This window comes from Sparus aurata, chromosome 2, assembly GCF_900880675.1.
Source record: "Sparus aurata chromosome 2, fSpaAur1.1, whole genome shotgun sequence".
NCBI classification, from domain to species: domain Eukaryota; kingdom Metazoa; phylum Chordata; class Actinopteri; order Spariformes; family Sparidae; genus Sparus; species Sparus aurata.
Window position 1 is genome coordinate 10,234,973 of NC_044188.1, and position 19,833 is coordinate 10,254,805.

The 19,833-nt window shown below is 44.4% G+C and overlaps 2 protein-coding genes across 3 annotated transcripts in view; one reads left to right on the forward strand and one right to left on the reverse strand.

The window, feature by feature from the left end:
- The window catches only part of rtn4rl1b (reticulon 4 receptor-like 1b), a 156,415-nt gene extending 141,941 nt beyond the window's left edge, over positions 1-14,474 (reverse strand). Inside the window, exon 1 of the mRNA XM_030396694.1 lies at positions 13,318-14,474. Within this exon, the coding sequence (XP_030252554.1) occupies positions 13,318-13,330 (13 nt within the window). The 5' untranslated portion in view covers positions 13,331-14,474. The remainder of the gene's footprint in view (positions 1-13,317) is intronic.
- An 833-nt stretch (positions 14,475-15,307) lies between these two features.
- dph1 (diphthamide biosynthesis 1) overlaps positions 15,308-19,833 on the forward strand; it is a 63,143-nt gene continuing 58,617 nt past the window's right edge. For both annotated transcript variants that reach the window (XM_030396707.1, XM_030396715.1), the window contains exons 1-2: positions 15,308-15,440; positions 19,477-19,626. In XM_030396707.1, coding sequence (XP_030252567.1) covers positions 15,362-15,440; positions 19,477-19,626 — 229 coding nt within the window. In that variant the 5' untranslated portion in view covers positions 15,308-15,361. The remainder of the gene's footprint in view (positions 15,441-19,476; positions 19,627-19,833) is intronic.

The following is a 19,833-nucleotide window of genomic DNA, read 5'->3' on the forward strand; positions in this document are numbered from 1 at the left end:
TGTGTGTGTGTGTGTGTGTGTGTGTGTGTGTGTGGCGGGGCCTGCTGTGAGGGGTGCTGACAGATCGGGCTGTGGGCCCGCCTTCTTCTCGCCGCCACATCATGTAGCTTGTACTGCGTGGAGACTCTGGGACGAGGCTGATGTTTACATCACAAACAGGGTGAGAAATCCGGAGATAAACACGGCTCGCTGGAACACTCTCCTCTTAAGGAAGAGGAGGGGGCATTGATAGGGTTTCTTTTCAGCTTCTCTATACTACCGAAAATGTATTTTCTTTTCTTTTTTCAGCCGTCTTTCTTCTTCCTTTGTTTCCACTCTTTTGTTCTTATCTTTTATCCACCCAGAATAAAACGTCACCTCTCTGAACAGCACTTCTTTGAAGCAATCTTGCTGCAACTCAAACACTTTGCACAACATCGTGTACTTTTTGGAAGGAATAATCAGAAAGTGGTTGAAGGAGAATAATGATAACTTTATTTGGGTTACTACTAGAATAGGTTTACATGTTTTAATGCTCAAAACCCTGAGCTTTTTTATACTATCCGGTCCTGCATAACGGTCTGAAAAGGCTCTGTTCTATCTCTCTCTTTAAGCCCCGCCCTCCTGAATACACAGTCTGATCTGATTGGTCAGCTCACACATGCCTGACCCAGAACCACTAGAGCAGTGTTTTCTGTTGAAGAAAGGGGCTTCTGTTGGTGCGGTCTTTCACCTTTTTTAACTTTCAAGATCTTTCACATGCAGAACAAGTATAAAACACTGAAGGAAAGAGAAAAAAATAAAAAAGCATAATAGGTCTCCTTTAACATAATCATCTTTTCAGAGACTATTAAATGACTTGGTTTCTGTTCATTTTTCATGTGTTGTATTTGTTAAGCTGCTCTGTCTTAAAACTGCATAGTAAACTGTGGCTGCCTCTGCAGCGCTTGTAGGACAGACACAGATTAGACTGGGTCTCCTGAGGTGGTGAGCTCTATATTATTTCACTCACAAATCAGTCACTTCTAAATTGAAGAATGTAACATATAATGGAGAATAAAAACTTATAATAGAGAATATAACTACAATAAAAAGTTCATTTTGAGATAAAATGTCCTCTGTCTCATCATGTCCGCTGAGCTTAATATCTTTATCTCAACAATTAGACGCACATTTCCATGTTTTAATGTGTGTGAGAATAAATGTGTGTTTATTCCCTTGTTCAACAGGGCTCATACAGGTACATGCTCATGATAAATGTCTCCTTGTGCCTTGAAAAAGTACAGCAGCCTCATCCACTCCGTGGAAATGCGCATCAGTCTTCGGGGTCAATGGGCTTTTCATGTCATTGACACCATCTCAGTCACGCATACATTCCCCCAGACATCATTACTGCCCACTTTATCTCCTTCTCATCCTCCCCCTCCTGTTTCACTCTCTCCCTTTACCCTCTCTCCATTTTAACAACTCTTTGTACTTTTTCCTTGTTGACAATGTCATTGAATCTATTAACTTCCCTTTGACCAGCGCGGCACAGGCTCTCCCTCTGCAACCCAATCTGTGTTTCCAAAAAGGAAGATCCAGTTTAAAACATCTGACGCGCATTCAGACACCTGCCTCACACCTTAGCTGGCATACTTTGCGGTCCCTCAAAGACAACGCCGTGCACTCCCCAGAGAGCGTGAAACAAGTATGTAAAGGGATGTAAGCAGAGCAAACAATGCAGCTATCCCAACGCAACCACTTAAAACATCTAAAAAAAATACTACTGGGACAACGCGGCCGTGTTTTAGTCGGTTATCCAAGTGCAAGGAAACTGGGTTAAAAGTTAACGTGTCAGATTGGCTGACTGACTGATCAGCAGCTACAGGCGGGCTCCGTCTGTGTGGAGGCTCCAGAGGATGCTGTGCACTCGGCTACCTAACTCACAGCGACTGTTAACCTCCCCATCCATCAGTGGAGAGAGCAGCCGTGACACAAAAAACCTGCTTCTTCCATTAGAGCCCTGACAGAGCCTAATGCCTGTCCTCGCACTCTCTCCCTCTCTCCGGTCCTGTATCTCTCCGCTACAGTAATGAAGTCCTTTGCCTCCTTGTTGCCCCTATGAAGTGAGCAACTAAACAAGACTTTAATAACACTGTTTCTCTTACCTTCTCATCCTCTGCGTCCCTTTTGTTTTCCCTTGATGCCCTCGTCTTTGAGGGATGAGGGGGGGGGGGGAGACTCACGTTGGCAATGGTGTGAATTAGCGCACAGACATATTGGGATGAAAGACCAGCTCTTATTATGGCCTAAACGCATGAGCACACTTCTGGGAATAGAGATGTGTAAATGAGCTTCACACACCAAGTGCTGTCTTTTCTGGGCTGTTGTTTTGCTCTTTTAAATAATTGACAAGGCTGTGCTTGTGAAGACAGGGACAAATCTGCTGAGTTAATGTCCCAGCCAGAGGAGTTTTACCACCAAACGCTATCAATCCCTCCCTACGTAGAATTGTTACTGCCACGGCAGTTCATAAATCTTATGTAACCCCAGCTCAGCGATATAACAAGTCAATATTACGCCAGCATGTTCTGTTTATTGTTTCGCTGGAGAGCTGGCAGCGGATGACATCTGCTATATTTACCCTCTAGATTACATTCCATTTCCAAACAACACTTTAACGTCAGGCGGTTCTCTGCATTGGGGCTGGGGACATATTAGCGTGATTGCTGAGGGCAAACTGTAGGCTGTTCCCGGCCATCTGGGGAATAAAGGGACTTGCAGTTTTTGTAAGAGTTGGAGCTGTCAGGGGTGCACACATGGCTCAGACAGCGATCTTATACCGGGGTGTTGGGGCAGAGCAGCGGCAGTGTTCGCTGTCAGACTGTGCCATCTCTGTGTTCCCCCGGATTCTCATGGGAATTGAGCGGTGTGTGATTGAGGCCTTGACTGGGAGCAGCAGCTACGAGACGCAGCATACATGGTAGTGACTATCTATTAGCCTGACACTTTTTTTTTTCTCTTTTCATGGCTTCTTTTCTCTCTTTTTTTCTGACTGCAGGCGAGGCGGGATGCAGCTTTCTCTTCAAGGTCCCTCGCCAACCACAGCAGATGGGTGGAAACCTCTCTTCAGAATAAAAACAGCTCTGAGCTTTCCCCTTTTGCTCATCATTAAAATCCTGACAAAAAAAACAAAAAAAACAACTCCTGCACTGCCAAGGGAAGAAAATCCATATCTGACTGTTTTTTTTTCACACAGCCTGGCCCTATAACTCTGCCTTCGGACCACACTGTTGTGACATCTGTCCCTTTGTTGTTTCGAAATCGCGGCCAACGAAGAGATGACAAAATGTTACGAGAGGGGAACGCTCTCCAAGCACTTTCATCTTAAACAGAAAGCACCTGGATTTAAACCTGAAAGGAAAGCGTTTCATAACTGAAAGCCAGCAGGATCGAGGTGATTGGAATGTAAATTGACCAGCTACATGTTTCACTACTCCTCCATCCTAAAGCGGGTAGGGTCTCCCTAGCCACATCAGTTAAGGATGTTGGGGATGTGATGCAGTTCGTTACTTTAACATTCTTGCATCACAATTCACCTTTGCGTGTCATTCGAGTCCAGCAAAGGGTTCTGTACTCTTTACAAAGTACTGGAATAATTAACAAGCTTATCTCCAGCTCACAAAACAGCACCTTGCACCCCCTATTGTGAGTTTGACGCCCAGTGTTTATGACGCAAGGTCCTCATGGCGGGTTACTGCGAGTGAGGGGCCGATGCTGAGGAGCAAACGCTTGTTTGAGAAGGAAAACAGACAAATGTCAAGGTCTTCACCATCATTCAAAGGGAATGGAATAGCGCGAGAGGCCCACTCTGCGCCAGAGATAGATTTCAATGAATAAAGGTAGGCTGCGTGCACAGCGGGGCTGCCTCTTATTCAAGCAGATGTGTAAAAAGTTGAGGTTATATTGAAACTGCTAATTCCGATCCACTCTTATCCCCATTGTACAAGCCGTAGTAAGGTCAAAACACGGTTCTGCCGCTGCAAATGACTGAATTTAACACCGTTCTAAGACAATTGTGAGGGATTTGCATATAAAAAGATGTGTGATTGTGGAAAGGACCTTGGCCTATATTCTGTAATTACTACAGCTCCATCTGTCTCTCAGTCCTGCCTTTTAAATAATATTCATCCGCTCCTTTCTTCAACTATCTTTTGGGTTCTAGTGTAAATCCTCTTGTCCTCCTCGAGCCATTATAGGAGACAACATCTGGTGCCAGACGGTATCTCTCCGTTTCTCTCTTGAAATATTTAATACAATTAAACCAGCCTCTTTCAAGGAGCGACTGGATATACGGCAATCAAAATAACATGAATATTAAGTCCAGGCAGAGATCTGATCTGCACCCAAGCCAAACAAGATTGAAATGGCGCCCCACAATTAGCCTAATCACCCTGCGGTAGGTTAGAGTTTTGCAGCGTTTTAAGTGGCTCTGCAGTTGCGGTATCACAGGCCACAGCGTGCATTAACATCACGGGGTAAAATTAATCCTGAAAGGCTGCGGCAATTACCTGAGCCCTGCCTGTTCCTAAAAAGTCAGTCTGATCCGTGACAGACGTATGAGCACAGATAACATTTGCCGTAACACAGACACAGCAGATATTACAAGCACTAAGCTCAGATGTGACTGTGACAGTAGCCTGTCTCATTAAAGCCAGAGATGAGGAGGCCGGCTCTCGTGGAGCTGTGGGAGCAGGAGGTGAGTGAGGCGACAGCCAAAGACAGCAGCCTTGGAAAATGGAAAGATGATTGTTGGTCCTTTTTGTTTTTTTCCTCCTCACCACATTCCCCCTCATCGAGTGTTTTAATTTCACTCAACAGCCAGAGCAGAAAGTTTCAATTGGGCACATCTTCAAACCTTGCGGACTCCGGAGACGGAATGAGCCATTGTTTTCACGTCGAAACATCTCAAATTAAATTGAGTTCCGACTGTGACACGACTGTGACACGAGTGTGAGATTAATCCCAGGCATAATAAACAAGATGAATCAATGTCGGGAGTCAGATCAGCTCGGACGTAATGTCACACAGGAGAGGGGAAAAAGCCACCGTGTGCAGGCCCAGTGCATGCCGGCGCTCGTGGGCTCACAAACTAACCAAATCACAAATCCTGTCCTATAGGTCTGGGTGATATGGCCTGAAAATAATACCCCAGTAGTTTTAGGTTATATTGCTATACACTATATATCTGTGTATAACTGTATCGGAAGGATGGCCATTGGCGCTTTGACAAAACATATGTCAATAATCATTAATAATGTGGATATTTGTTAGGGATCAAATAAAATAAAAAAAACACTAAGTTGATCGTTGTGAATTTCCATCAAGTGGATAATCATGAATATCCTCACATGACTGATTTGAAAAGCTCACTGACGTACAGTCGTGTATTAATTCCCTGGAAGACGAGGAGCCCGCCTGCATGAAGGTCTCTGCCCAGACCGACACCTGCAATTTGCACTCCCAAATACGTGACAACCATCCAACTCTGGCGTCCAAAATGTTTTGATTGTTTTTCACTGTCAAGGATGTTCACTGAATAAAGATATGTGAAAAAATATAAGGCAAAGCGGTTCCAGTGCGACTGAGTGCCATCTGAGGAGATTTAAGCATACTTATGATACTGATGATTACCGAGACAATATCATGAATTGCAGTTTTCGTGCAACGCTGATGTCTAGTGGATATAAGAAGAAGATTCTGGTACTTAACTTGTTTGTAACGTAGCTTTTTAAACCAGGAAAAAACAGCACTTGGATTAAACACTGACCCAACATTGCGGTGGCAAGAAATACTATAAAGAAACTCGTTGCCAGCGAAACCATTGTGTTCCTATGTTACAGTGCTCCTGATGTGCGCTCCTCCGTCCTCTCATCACTTGTTCCATGTTTTTTAGCAGATTTAAAAGGTGAGCTACCCTCAGCTTTTAAGCACAAAGCATGGCGTTGCACTGCTTTTTCCATTAATTAAAGGAGTCATCACCCGGAAATCGCAATTTCTCGCGTTAAATCATGCATATTGGTGTTGGACCTCTGTTGAAACTTGCCTGAAAAGCTGGAGTTTGAAAGTGGCTTATTTTTTTCGCTTTGGCTCTTTTTCTGAACAGGAATAGCGCACAGTAGTGCGCGTTCCTAAAGCACGAGATTTTGACTCTGCTCCTGTGGTGACGTTACCACAGGAGGCTACTTGCATATGCATCGGCTCACAGCCGTCCTCAGCCAGAGTGAGCACGCCGAATCTGCTTATTTCTCTGTCATTTTCACGCCATACATCGTTAGCATTAAAACTCAGGTCTTACATGTAAAACACGAGTGTGAAAAGTAAGAAGGAAAAAAAAAGAATTTACCATTCAGAGACGTCCTGCTGTAAACATGTCTCTTCCACCGTCTCTGCCTCTTCACTCTCCCGTTCGGTTTCCGACTCCGGCTCGTACATAAATGCCTGAATTCCGTAAGGTTCGTCATTTAGTGTGTGTGCCATGACAGGGGGCTGTTCATGTTTTGGAGTCTGTCTGCATGCAGGCTCGCCCCCCATTCCTGCTCTGTCCTTCCTGTGGCCAATCAACGTGCGCCTCATTACATATTAATACAATGCACATCCGGACCGGTCAAAACCTCGCGCATAATCTCGCGTGAGAAAGTCGCGGTATGAAAAAGTGTCAGAACAAGCTCTATGTTTGATTTTTTTTTTTTTTTTTTTTCTCTAATAAGTTTTAAGAATTGATCCAAAGCGATCCAAGAGGGACTGGATATGTAGAAAACCAGGTGATGACTCCTTTAAGGCTGCGCACACAGTCCTGCTGCACCAGATCCACAGCTCCAAATTGGAAGATCTCTGGTTATAACTTCAGCATGTGTCCTACCTGGTAACTAGCTATCCACAGTCTTGAGCAACTCTCGATGTGGATAATGCCACAAGATGCCACAGTAACGTCACGTGAACCTTGCAGACTTTTTTTTTTTTCCTCCTATGTGGCGGCGGACACGATTTTCAGCCTCACAATTGTGCTGCAATCTGATATCATCCAAACGCTTCCTGGCTGACTAAAGCCCTCCCAACAGCATGCACTTTTCTGTGGCTGCAGCCATGTGCTGGTCCTTCTCCCAAACACTCACTCCCTTACTTCCCACAACTCAAGTTGCACAGAGTCACACACAGGTTATCCACAAGGTTCACCGGTAACACACAGGTTCAGAGCAAAAACAACCCGCTCTGTGCTTCATCATGAAACCCAACATTAAACAATATAATTAGGAATCTTTCAACCGAACGCCTCCCAAGAACTGACGAATTCTCGTTCATTGCCCAGTCTTAATCTGTCCTTTCTATCCTTGATACAAAGGAGCACGAACACGCGACAGACGCTCCCCTTCTCCCCTTTTCCTTCACCTCGGCTCTATCTTGCAGCGATGTGCCACTCCATCTTGAGGGCTTGCTAACTCTCAATGCCAAAAGGGCAGATGCCCAGGTGCTGGTGTAGCCGAATTGCTGTCCTCAGCACACAGAGGCGATGTCGCCTGGGGAGGATGGGGGGGCGAGCTGTCAGAGTAACAGGAGAGCACCTGGGATTACTGTCAACAGTCTCCTGTCTCCCCCCCACACACCCATGTCCCTCCCCCGCCTCCCTCCTGTCTTTTAAGATCCATGGCATTCTCATTGACGTTGACCTTTAAACTCCAATTAGCCACTTAATTAGAAATTAATTATTAATATTAGAAAAACCAACAGGGCTTAGGTTGTTTGTCTCTTTCACCTCATTATCATCCGCTAATGACCATCCTTGCATCTCATTTCCACAACAAAGGCTGAGGAGATGGCGTTCGCACAAGAATCAGGTGATTTTTCCTTTTTTTTTTTTCCTTTTAAAGGGCAAATGGAGATGGACAGATTTCTCCACGTATGTCCTGTCGTCTCCACCACCGACTCCTCTCGAGAGTCGAGGAATGTCCTGTGGATTCAGAGATTCAGATGTCTCTTTAGACGGCATTAATAAGAGGGTCCTCAGCCGGCGTAAGAGCACCGCATCCACTTCTGAACTCACAGCCCTCATGCCCTAATTCAGTGTGAAATGGTTGACAGGGAAGTGTGAAAATGGCTCCCGGAAAAAAATAAACAACAGTTCATGGTAAAAAATAAAAAAAATTTAAAAAAAATTGACATGCACACCAGTCAGTGCCTCTTCTACACACACACACACACACACACGTTAATTATTTGTCATCTTCTGTTAGGTGTCACGTGGTGGAAACCATGCCAGGGGGCTTTCATGGAAACACTCCTGAGTATTGGCCGCTAAATAAATGGCTTCTGGATTCGGACAATCCCTTCTGGCTGAATAAGATGTTTGGGATGCATGGACAGAGCCAGGGGTGCATTGTGTGGCAGTGTAATAAATGTGACTCAGCTATCCGATAATTGGTAATGTTCCTCTGTCAATTACTCCTGACACTGTGTTCTCAGGGCTGGATCCACAGACTACCAATGGGTCAAGGTTTTGCTTGCCTTATTCTATCACATCAGAGGTTAAGGCTCCATTCTCCCGCGCCTGCCTGACATGTCGATCAGCTCATTCTGCCCATTTCCAACCGGAAAGTCCTAAAAATGCACATCTACATTTACATGTGCAAGTGTCAGACAGGAGTGGAAGTGTTGTCCTCTCCTCAGACTTCGCCTTTTTTTTCTATTTTTCAGGGCGGCTTAGAAAGATTTAGGGGGATCAGTTTGAGGTTTATATTTTTGCTCCTCTCCACATTATCCCCTTCAAAAACACCCTCTCCTCCAAAAACCGTCAGTCGTCAGTCCGCGCTGCCTCTCAACCCGCGCGGAAACACAAGCCGGGGCTGAAAAGTACAACAATGCCGAGTTGACAAGGAGTGATAGCAGAAGGCTGACACTGTGAGAGGATTAGGAAGATGATAATATGAGCGGGGGAATCTATTCTCTTTAAATAGAACTCTCTCTCTCTCTCTCTCTCTCTCTCTGGGCCTCCACCACGGCTGAAAGTTTTGCAACATATTAAAACGGCAGATGGGCGTTTTATTGCCCTTGTGCAAATCCACGTGGTCACATAAAAAAAAAACAAAAAAAAAACAAAAACGCTCGTCTGGGTGTTTGCCTCAGGGCTCTGCGTGCGTCTCCCTGCTCAGGAAAAAAAGGCCCTGTTTGTCGTTTGGTAGCAAAGAAAGAGAGGCCGTTTGTTTTTATGGCTCCAGTATTTTGCTTTATAACCATCAACATAGCACTTGATGTCTATGAGTCATATCATCCACTGGTTAAAAACGGAGGGAGAGTGAAGCCCCTTGACGTCTGAGCTTATTAGATGTAGTGGAGAGCGGTGCTGGCTGAAGAGCCGCGCTGACGCCATCGATACGCGTCCACGAGATGCGGCCCTTGCTGAGCCGAGCTGAAGAGCAGGGGCCACAGGTGCTTCCCTTATGCCGCGTTCATTGTGCTGAACTCATTAATGGCAATCCTCCAAGCCTTTCTGCTGTTCCTGTTAATTAGCATTCAGGCGACAGCTGATAGGCGTGCCAGCGCGCACAAACATAAAGGCAATGAACGATGCGCGGTGTTCGCGCAACCTCTTGTGTTCTGTCAGAGCTGAATAACCTGAAAAAAAAATGCTTGTCACGTTCCGCCAACACATGCATTTCCCAATTAGTCTTATCTCCGACACTTGCAAAAAAAAAAAAAAAGCAAGCAATGCCGCACGTGTGTGTGTGTGTGTTTGAGCCCTTCAGAGTCCTACTTCAGGTTCAGAACCTGGATTTTACGGTTGATGATGGATTAGTTTAAAGTTAAGGTAGAAGGGTTGAGGTAAGGCGTGTAGTGCTGATGCTGGAAGCTTCTTATCAGTGGTGTTGCATGGTTTAGCCGGTTAAGTACAAATTAAGAGTCTCTTAACATTACAGCCAAGGCGTACCGGCATTCCAGAGCATGACACAGGTTGTGAGTGATTTCCTCGCTCCCACGCAGCCTTCAGTTTCACTTTATGCCGGCACGGTATGAAGATCTCCTGGTGGAGGCTCAGTTGGAGCAAGAGATCCATGGTCAGAGTTGATTTGAAAGCTTCTGAATTGCTCTCCAATGTCCCGTGTACTTTGACATGTACTTAAAAAAAAACGACAGCGAAAAGGATTCCAAAAATAGCGTCCGCCCCGCAATGGAATCACTGTGCAACAATGATGTAAGGGATTAAAAAAAAAAAAAAAAAAAATGAAGATGAGTTCGTGTTGGTGTGTGAGATTCTACAGCACGTTTCAAGTCTTTGCAGATTGATTTTTCATGCTGCTCTGAAATGAAAACAGCGGCTGCACGTGGGGAGAGAGGAAACCCGTGACATTCAGGTCGGAAACACATTCATAATCAGTGGGTTTAAATAAACAAAAACCATTTGAGGTAAATGAGATAATCAGCAGTGCACCTTCATGATAAAAGTAATTGTAGTGTGTGTGTGTGTGTGTGTGTGTGTGTGTGTGTGTGTTTGTGTGTGTGTTTGTCTTCCTGTTTGGGGGGGGGAGTTGCACACTGTCACTGTTCCTGTTTCTGCAAGTATGCGGGTTGCATACCTGTCTACGCTCATCTGCATGGAGCGTCAGAGCGGCAAACCGCCTGAGCTGAGCCCTCCTCCAATAATCCTGAATAACACGCAGCAGCAGCAGCAATTACAGCACGTCGCAGCACGGCAGCCTATATTCCAGTGGACATATCGTCCTCTCCATCTCGGAGCTGTTCTGACAGATCTCCCCTTGTGTGCCCACTGCATGGCTGACTGCTTTTGAGAAAAAGAGAGATTGTGAAAGCGAGACAGAGAGATGGACGGAGAAGCCGAGACAGAGATGGAGTGACGCGCGCGCGCGCGCGCGCGCGTGTGTGTGTGTGTGTGTGTGTGTGTGCACGCTGCCCAAATCTACACACTCACTCGCACATGTAGTTGTTGTATAAGCTGCGGAAAAGACATTCGCACTCGCAGGCAGCATCACAAACACCACTCTCTGACTGTTCAAACAACGATACGAGCGCCGTGTTGTCCCACCTGCGGTCGAACTCGCAGCCTAGATAATGCTGGACATGTCTAGACATATCAGCGGACGGTATGGACGTGAGCGCACCTTGTCGCGGCTGGGATCAACCTGTACAAGCTCAGATGAAGAGATCAGCGACTGTCAGGCAAAAAAAAAAAAAAAAAAAAAAAAAGCGTGAGCCGGGGTGAAGGCCATCGCAAGAATCTACGTGCCCGTCCCATTATAACATGGTAATTGGACAATGTGAAGCCAAACCCCGAGAGGTGCCGCCAGGGTGTCAACCGAGACGCTCTCCTCCCCTTGTGCTTTGTGAATGGCGGGTCTGTCACGGTCAGTGCGGTTCCTGACGCGTCAGAGAGAAGCAGCCTAGGATGTGTTATTTCAGCACCACCATTCAAATTCACCAGATAACTTCTGCGCTGTTCCTGCCAACGCCGAGGCATCTCCGCCTCACTATTCTAAGAGCGAGACTCGCTGGCATACTGAGCACTTTCTGGCAGACTGGCGAAATGTCTACTTTGAAGTCGTTTGTCTTGAATTAAGTGATTTCCTGTCCGGCGCCGTGCAGCGGTGAGACGGCTGATTCACATGCACAAAAAAAAAGCCTTGGCCGGAGCAGGGATGGAGCATCCCCTCGTGTCAATCACCTCCCAGGTTCAGCTCTCACGTTCAACCCCTGAACGGAAAGTGAATGTGTGCTATGGGAAATCGTCTCCTTGAGGATCTGTTGATGATAATGATGACAGTATCAATAGCGATAGCGTTTACCAGCATAACCCATTAGCTTGACAGGACACAGAGGCATGTGCGCTCATACATTAAACGGTAAAGAGCCTCCTCTGGAACATCATCGCCATCGTGACTCAGGCTAGTTCTCACCCCCCAACTCCAAAAAAAAGAAAGAAAGAACGAAATCCAGACGTATCACTTCTCGTAAAATGATAAGAAGATCAGCCACGACGAGCTGTCAACATGCAGCTGGAGACAATAGGCCTTCCCTGGAAGCTGTTCCAGCTATAAGCGCTCATCAGCCGCGCTTGTGTTTCATCTCGCCTGTTGGAACAGCAATAATCGATCTGATGGCAACGAGGGGAAAAAAAAACATGCTGTTTTTCACTGCCCCTGAGGCGCGCAGCAGAAAACACACACACACACACACACACACACACACACAAACAGATGTTTTTCTTATTACAAGACAGACTACATAACTACAAACGCAGCACGAGCAGCGAGCGTTGCATAGTGACCCCGACCAGGCAAGTGTCTGTGAGAGGTCTCTCAGTATCTCTTGAGCCGCTCCGAGCTTAATACCAACTGCTTTAAATAACACAAACAAGTAAGCAGGCTCCTTCTCTGTAATGGCAGAGTGCTGTGCAAGGCTAGCTCCTGATGCAGTGGCTCGCAAAGTGGGGCCTGGGGACCTCCGAGGGGTCCCCGAGGGGCGCTCCGGGGGCCCCAGCAAAATGAGGGACAGTTTAATTTCGGTGCTATTTCACTCCCCTGATGATAGCGAATGGGCGCATGTATTACTGTAATCTATTCTCATTAGAGGGTTGACTCTCCCTACTGTTGTCAGACACCCAGTGCAGACAGTCCTGCGGCTGCACGGCCAATTAAAGTCAAACCTAGAAAGAAAAGGGAGGGAAAAATACGCACCATGGGACAAAGATCATCAGATAAAGAGTGTGTGGTCTATAGTGTGTGTTTATCTTGATATTAAAAGTTTGAGGAGCTCGCCCCCGTTTCTTATGAGGTGCTTAGAGGTCTGGAGTGTCGATATAGCGTGTAGCCAGAGGAGAATAACCTTCTGAACCGCGGGTTTGATCCATCACATCCAGATGTTGTGACACACACAGCAAAATAATAACGCTCCGGCGCTCCGGAGAGATAGCCTTGTGACCCGGGTACAACTCATAAACTGCAGTGCGGCATCAGGCGTATTAATATCGCACAGTCGTCCCCATGTTTCCTTAACACGGATGAATATTTCATCCACCAGGAGCCCTTCAAGTGCGCGTTGTGCAGATTGAAGGAATGGCGCATCGCCTGGAATAACACATCTGCGGGACAACGTGGTGCAATACGAGCGTGTCATGTTTAAACACTGTTTCACACGCGTAAAAAAAAAAAAAGTGCTGGTTTTACGCACATCAGCAGGACGAGGCAGGATCCGCCTCACACGCCTGGATGATGGTGATAAAACAGGCAGAAACAGCAAAACATATATAAATATATAATCATTCTGGTGCTGAAGTTGAGAGTCACTCACCCCTTTTGAACATCTTTGCAGGCCTATGTGTATGTCGTCCTCTGTCCTCTGAGAATCATCTATTCTTATATTCCAGACTTTAAACTTGCGCGCTGTAGTTGTGAAGTTGATTCCGGAGCGTTCTTCTTTTTTTTTTTTCTTGCGTGGCTCGCCGCGTAAAATGTCAGCAGTCACACCTCGGAATTGTCTCGCGATCCACCGGGTCGAGTCGCGCTGCAGACCGCCGCGGATCTGGCGACGAACACCGACAACAAACAGTAATCTCCCTTTCCACAAAGTCTTGCGCACCGTCGGAGCTGGGAAATTAGGCGGCAATCACTGCGAACCGGGCGCGCTGAAACCATCCCCCTCCTCAGTCCGAAATGCTGATAACTCCAGTGTGGTGTGTGGTGGTGCTGGTGGTGAGCAGGAGGTGTGGGAGAAAAAAAAACAGGAGAAGTTGTCCGATACAACCTCTGATAGCCAACTGCTTTTTTTTTTTTTTTTTTTAAGGCGCAAATGACAGTGGAGACTGCAAATCAGTTCTGGGGGCAAGTCGACGGTGAGCACAGGCTCACGAGCAGTCCTCCCCCAAAAAACCCACAGACATTTAAATTCAAGTGGCCAATCTGAAATTCTTCCCCTCGGTGCTTCAGAGCCATTCACATCGCATCATATTCGTTAAAATCTCTAATTAACATAAGTTATTTGGATTCACATTCCGCCTCTGATGTCGGATTATAAACGCAGACTCCTCAAATCCTCCTTAATAGTGTAGACTTTGATGCCTCCGGTTTTGCCTTAATATCCCCTCTTTCTTTGTCAGCTCTCCTCTCCACTCGTAATTGTTCACATTGCAGTGATCTTGTCTGTGAAGATCTCGCTGCCTCTTTTTTTCTTTCTCCACCTATGGCTCAGAGCTCGCTGGTGCGCTCAAGGAAGGAGAGAGTGTGTTGTAGCGCCTCAGCCCCTCCACCGGGCAGCATCCTGCTCCGTCCCCTCTCACTGCCTCTGTCCCCGTCTGCGCCAGCCGGAGACACGCTGCTCCCTGACACCAGAGGTCTTCATCATGGATCTGATGTGACACGACGGGACAACGCTCGCATGTAGCAGCTGTGCGTCTCCCGGTGGAAAAGAGACCAAGGGGAGATCTGGGACGTTACTCACACTGGTGCGGGGAAAATAACAGGAAACAAACAAACAAACAAACAAACTCTGCGGATCAAACAGCCTCCACTCAAATCAATATCAGATAATGTGTTACATGACTAATACACACACACACACACACACACACACACGTACGCATTGCAGTGCATAGCATATAATAATATGACATTACTTATTGAACAAGACTTACAATTGAGGCATTAAAAAAAAAACAGTACCGTTTTAATTATACTGAATATTATGTAGCCTTGGTATATACTATATATGTAGATAGGCTATCTATTTTTAAAGTTGATGTGAAACTGCCCAGTTATTTTATTGATTATTTTATGTTTTATCTTGATTTTAGAGGCTTATCTATTTTGTTTTTTTGTAACTATTTGTGTTATATTTATTGTGCTGTCTTCTTACTTTTATTTAATTTAAAATGTCCATCAGTTTATAAATATGGCTGCACAACATATTATCCTAAGTTTTACTTTATGTTTTACCTTCATGTGTCATTTATTCTTTATCTAATTTACAATGTCAGTCAGTGTATACATTATTTTATTTTATATTCATTTGTTATTAGTTGTATATTTTACCTTCAGTTTGTGTCATGTACTGTTGTTCTTTTAATACTTTTTTTTATATATTTACCTGGTATGTACATCACTTTAAACTGTGTATAAATAGTGTTGTATAACTTGTTTCTGATCATAATATAATTTAATTATTGCCACTGCAGACAATGGACACTTTAACCTATAGAGATGTATCAAAGTAAACTGTTGTCAGTCTGTTGTGCGGTCCACATGTCCCTGTCCCATTGAGTAACATCGATTGCATCGGTGTTCGACTTCTCTCCACTCACCTATCTGCGCTCGATTGGTTTCGCCTTCCCGCTGCTCACATGTGTCATGTTTGGGAGAGGGAAAACATGGCAGCGCCCACGAGTGAAGTCCAAATTGTCCCTGCCAAAAAGCCCACAGGTAAATATTGACTTTGAATTCGGAATATGTAAAACAACAGACGGAGAGAGACATAACGAATGAATTTTAATGGTGATAATGTGACTTCCGGGTTGACGAGCCGCGGCTGTGCTGCTGACATGAAGCTGTTTTCAGGACAACAGCGCAGCAGTTTGGCCATGCTGTTTAGTAACTTTCCAGCATGTTCACTTTAATCCACTCACATGACGAAACATTTTGCTTTTCCAGGTAGTTGTTAGCATGAAATCCGCGTGAGTGTGATGACTCACCGGACTTCGTGACGAGCCTGACGTGGATGAGGAGAGTGTGGCTCCACCAGGCTGGCAGATTGGTTGTGTCGGTTATGAAAGGAGGCTCATTGTTACCGAGGGTGTCATCACTCTTGTCATCTCGGGTTTTTTTTTTATATGTGTATTATAACAGAAGGTCACTATCTGTGCATGGTCTTCTTAAAAAATCCCCACCATAAAGCTGCGACATTTTCTCTCTGGTTACGTGATTGTAGAAATATGAACAGCACATCTCAGATGATGCAACATTATTCCAATTGAATTGAATTGAATTGCAATGTCTGATTCTGCTGTATTGGATTATAGTATTTTGTTTTTTCCAGCGGCATGCAATTGGACAAGAAGTGGTTTTAAGAGAGAGACCAGAGATAGGAGGCTTTTGCAGGATGAGTGTGATTTGCTGGCGATTATAACTGTGTTCGCTCGTCAAAAGGAAACTTTGTGCCCAACATCATTCTTCTTGGCAATCATGTGCTTGTTTCCCACAGGATGACACTGCAAATGCAATCCTACTTCGATTCACGATTGCGCCGTGTTGGCAAACTTTTTATTAAATCCTTTCTTTAAACTGTTTTGAAAAAGGAATACAAACCAGGGCTGCAACTATCGATCATTTTCATTCTCAAGTATTTTCTTGATTCTTTTTTGTTGTTATTTGGTCTATAAAATGGCAGAAAATGATATAACAGATCAATGTTTCCCAAAGCCCAGGATGACAATCTCTAATGTCTTGTGTTTGCCACAATCCACAAATAATCTGTTTATTGTCTGACAGGAGTCAATAAACCAGAAGATATCCACATTTCAGTAGCTGCTTTCTTAAAACATGACTCATTGAATAAGCAGTTATCATAATAATAAGTTATTTTGATGGTTAAAAACATTAATTGTTGCACTTCCTTTCTAATGTTCCACAGTTACATTCCCCTGCAGTTCATGAATAATATACACTTGTATACTGCCTTTGTAGGATGGTGATGAGGACATGGCACATCCATGTCACCGAGGATGTTGTAGAGGTCTGTGTTGTCGACCTGGTTGACCTGTAAATACTGCCAGCAGCACTTCTTTTTAGATACATTTTTTTGTCTGTTTTGTTTGTTTGTTTTTTATATCCATGTGGGAAAATATGTTTCATACAATATATTAGGCAACCTACAAGTGCAATCCTAACCATATTATGTAAATGCTGATTATTCAGAAAAATACAATATAAAAGTTATCAAAAAAGACAAACTCCACCACAAAATATACAAAGAAATTTATTCGGATGAGGGCATATGTTACAGCTCGGCTCGTAAAGGGAAGCGACATAAAACTAGTTAATTTTTGGTAAAAGGCACGTTGGTCATTTGCACGGAGCTCAGAACTCCAAACGCACACGAGTGAGTCATACTGCAAAGGAGAATGACTAATGGGTGCAGTTTTACATCAAAGAAATCATTATGGCCAAAAGAGGACTCTTAAAAATAAGTGCTGCAAACTATTCTTTAAAAAGCAGGAAAATAAAACCTCACTATTTAACAGGAAACATCCAGTACAGCACCCCTAAACCCGGTGTCTCTAAACAAATACACAGTGTACCTAACAGTGTGTGCGCAGCAGCGGCATCAGTCATTACAGCTAAGCCTGGCTCAGTCTCACGTAGTTCAGCCAAGTGCCTTAGTACCAGCTTTCAAGTCATTAACACTAATCGACACTGCATTAACTTGAAAGGTGCCCTGTGGGGTGTCTTGTAAACAAAAAACAGTCATATTTATAGCCAGTGTGTCTCTAAAATGCTCCATATCTACAGCTCCATAGTACTACGAGAGGTCAAAGACTTCACAGGGCGTCTTTAAGAGTAGCTCACAAAGAATCAACGGTACACAACACAATAGTCACGTGGGTCAAGAAGGGGGAAGTGGGCGGAGCACCACACTGGATGTCGCTCCAATCAGGATCTTCTTGATGTCAGACAGAAATAGGAGATGGTGGCAGCAGGTGGCTCCAATCAGGTGCAGGGGACCCCCCCCCCCCCCCATCCCAATTATCATAGAGGTCAAAACACTACAGGGAGAGCTAACCACATGAAGGAAGGGCCAGTCTGCAGCCATAACTGCATATATTAAATATTGTGTGTGTATAGAGCGAGAGAGACAGATAGATATAGATGGATATAGATATAGATGTATATGATATATCTATATAGATATAGATACAGATAGATAGATAGATAGATAGATAGATAGATAGATAGATAGATAGATAGATAGATATTGGAAAACAGTAATACAACACAACTATAACAAGAGCTCATTGCAGGATCTACTGGAGTGAGATGATTCAGGGCTGTTGAAAGAGGGGTGAAAGGTGATGATGATGCTCACAGCCGACATCTACATATCTATAACAAGATTTAGTGGAGAAAGTTTGTTTTCTAATCAAGTTTACTTCAATTAAGAAGAGACGAGGAAAGTGTTCTTCCAAAGTTTGTGTTTACTCATTTCTAAAATAACAACAGATGGAGCAAGTGCGGCGGTTTTGATTAACTTCATTTTATTTTTTTTATTTAATTTAGGATTCATATGTTTCACTTTGTGTGTTTAGAATTTATGATTCAGATGTATGTGATTTACTCAGACTCTGCTGTCAAGTTAGCTCAACTCAATTGACAGCAGCGGTGACAAAGCAGGAAACGGCGTCATCGCTGTCTGATGGCAAAGTTTTGTATAGAAAGTAGCTCAATGCTACGTGAATTATGACTGCAGTGCATGACTGTTTAACAAGTTTTACATTTACATTTCTGGAGGATAAATAATCCAACAAATAGAATAGAGTATTACTTTGAATGTTATTTATTGAGTCTTTTACTGAACTCAACACTGAGCCAGGCAAGTGAAAGTAAAGCAGTGCAAGGCTGAGTACCAGTAAGTGCATACAAATTAAAAACATGTAACATAACATGTATGCATAATAAAAAAGAAATGAATACAAAGTGCTGGTTCAATCCATTCGGTGGGAAATTGATTAAATGAATGTGTAAACTGCTGAAACATAGATACAGCCTCTGCTGTACAACCCAACGAGGTCACTGTGTCCTCTATACTGTCTCTGAAATGTGAGGAGGTTTAGGTTAAAAGACCTCGGGGTGTCCCTGCTGCTCGATGGAGACTGGACTCCGAGCAGCGCCACACATGCCCTTCTTAATCTGCTTGTTTTTCTTGGATTTATCCAGCCCGTTGAAAGTGTTTTTTTTTTTTTGCTCTCATTGCTCATCAAAACAGAAACCGACCCAAAAGAGTAATTTTATTCATCATTCCCCAAATAAGATTGTAGATTGTGATCAAAATAATTCTGCCTGTACTTGAGAACAAGTGGGGCTACATCAGACTTCAAACACTGCCAGCAAAAATCTGAGCCAAATCGCTCTCAGCTTTGTTCCCATTACAGCTGGCATTTCAAGCTTCCCAGTTGCTTGTACATAGAAAATTGAAAATGAAAGATGCTACTAGGACAAATCTTTGGTGCTCCTCTGTCCCTCCATTCTCAATCTACTAAAAGTTTGTGTTCGGAAAGTGACTTTCCTGAACTGTAATGCCCCCCTTTCCACATGCAGACTGTAGAACATGTCTGAAGTGTCATGTGCCCCTTTTGTGTGACGGTCTGTAAAAATGCACATAGGGTTGGTTTTCATCAGATACGGCGACCTTGATTCGACCTGTGTTCACCTCCCTAACGGCTCAATCATTTGACTTTCCCTGCAGTGCGAGGACCACGGCGGGTAGCCAATCAGATTCCAGATGAAATCCTGCGGGACCCGGAGATACAGGAGGCGATCAAAGCCCTGCCCGCAAATTACAACTTTGAGATCCACAAGACGATTTGGCGAGTGAGGCAAGCAAATGCTAAGAGAGGTGAGCTCCGTTCCTCTCCGCTACACTTAATCCAATTTGTACATGTTTTGGAAGTTATTTTAAGAAAGGCGGTGTGCTTTGTTGGATTTTTAAAATTGCAGGGAGAAACTGTGGACTGCGGTAACACCCATCCAAGGCAGTACTCTACATTAGCAACATAACGTCATGTGCAGAATTCATTAATATTAGACTCTGGTCTCTCATGAT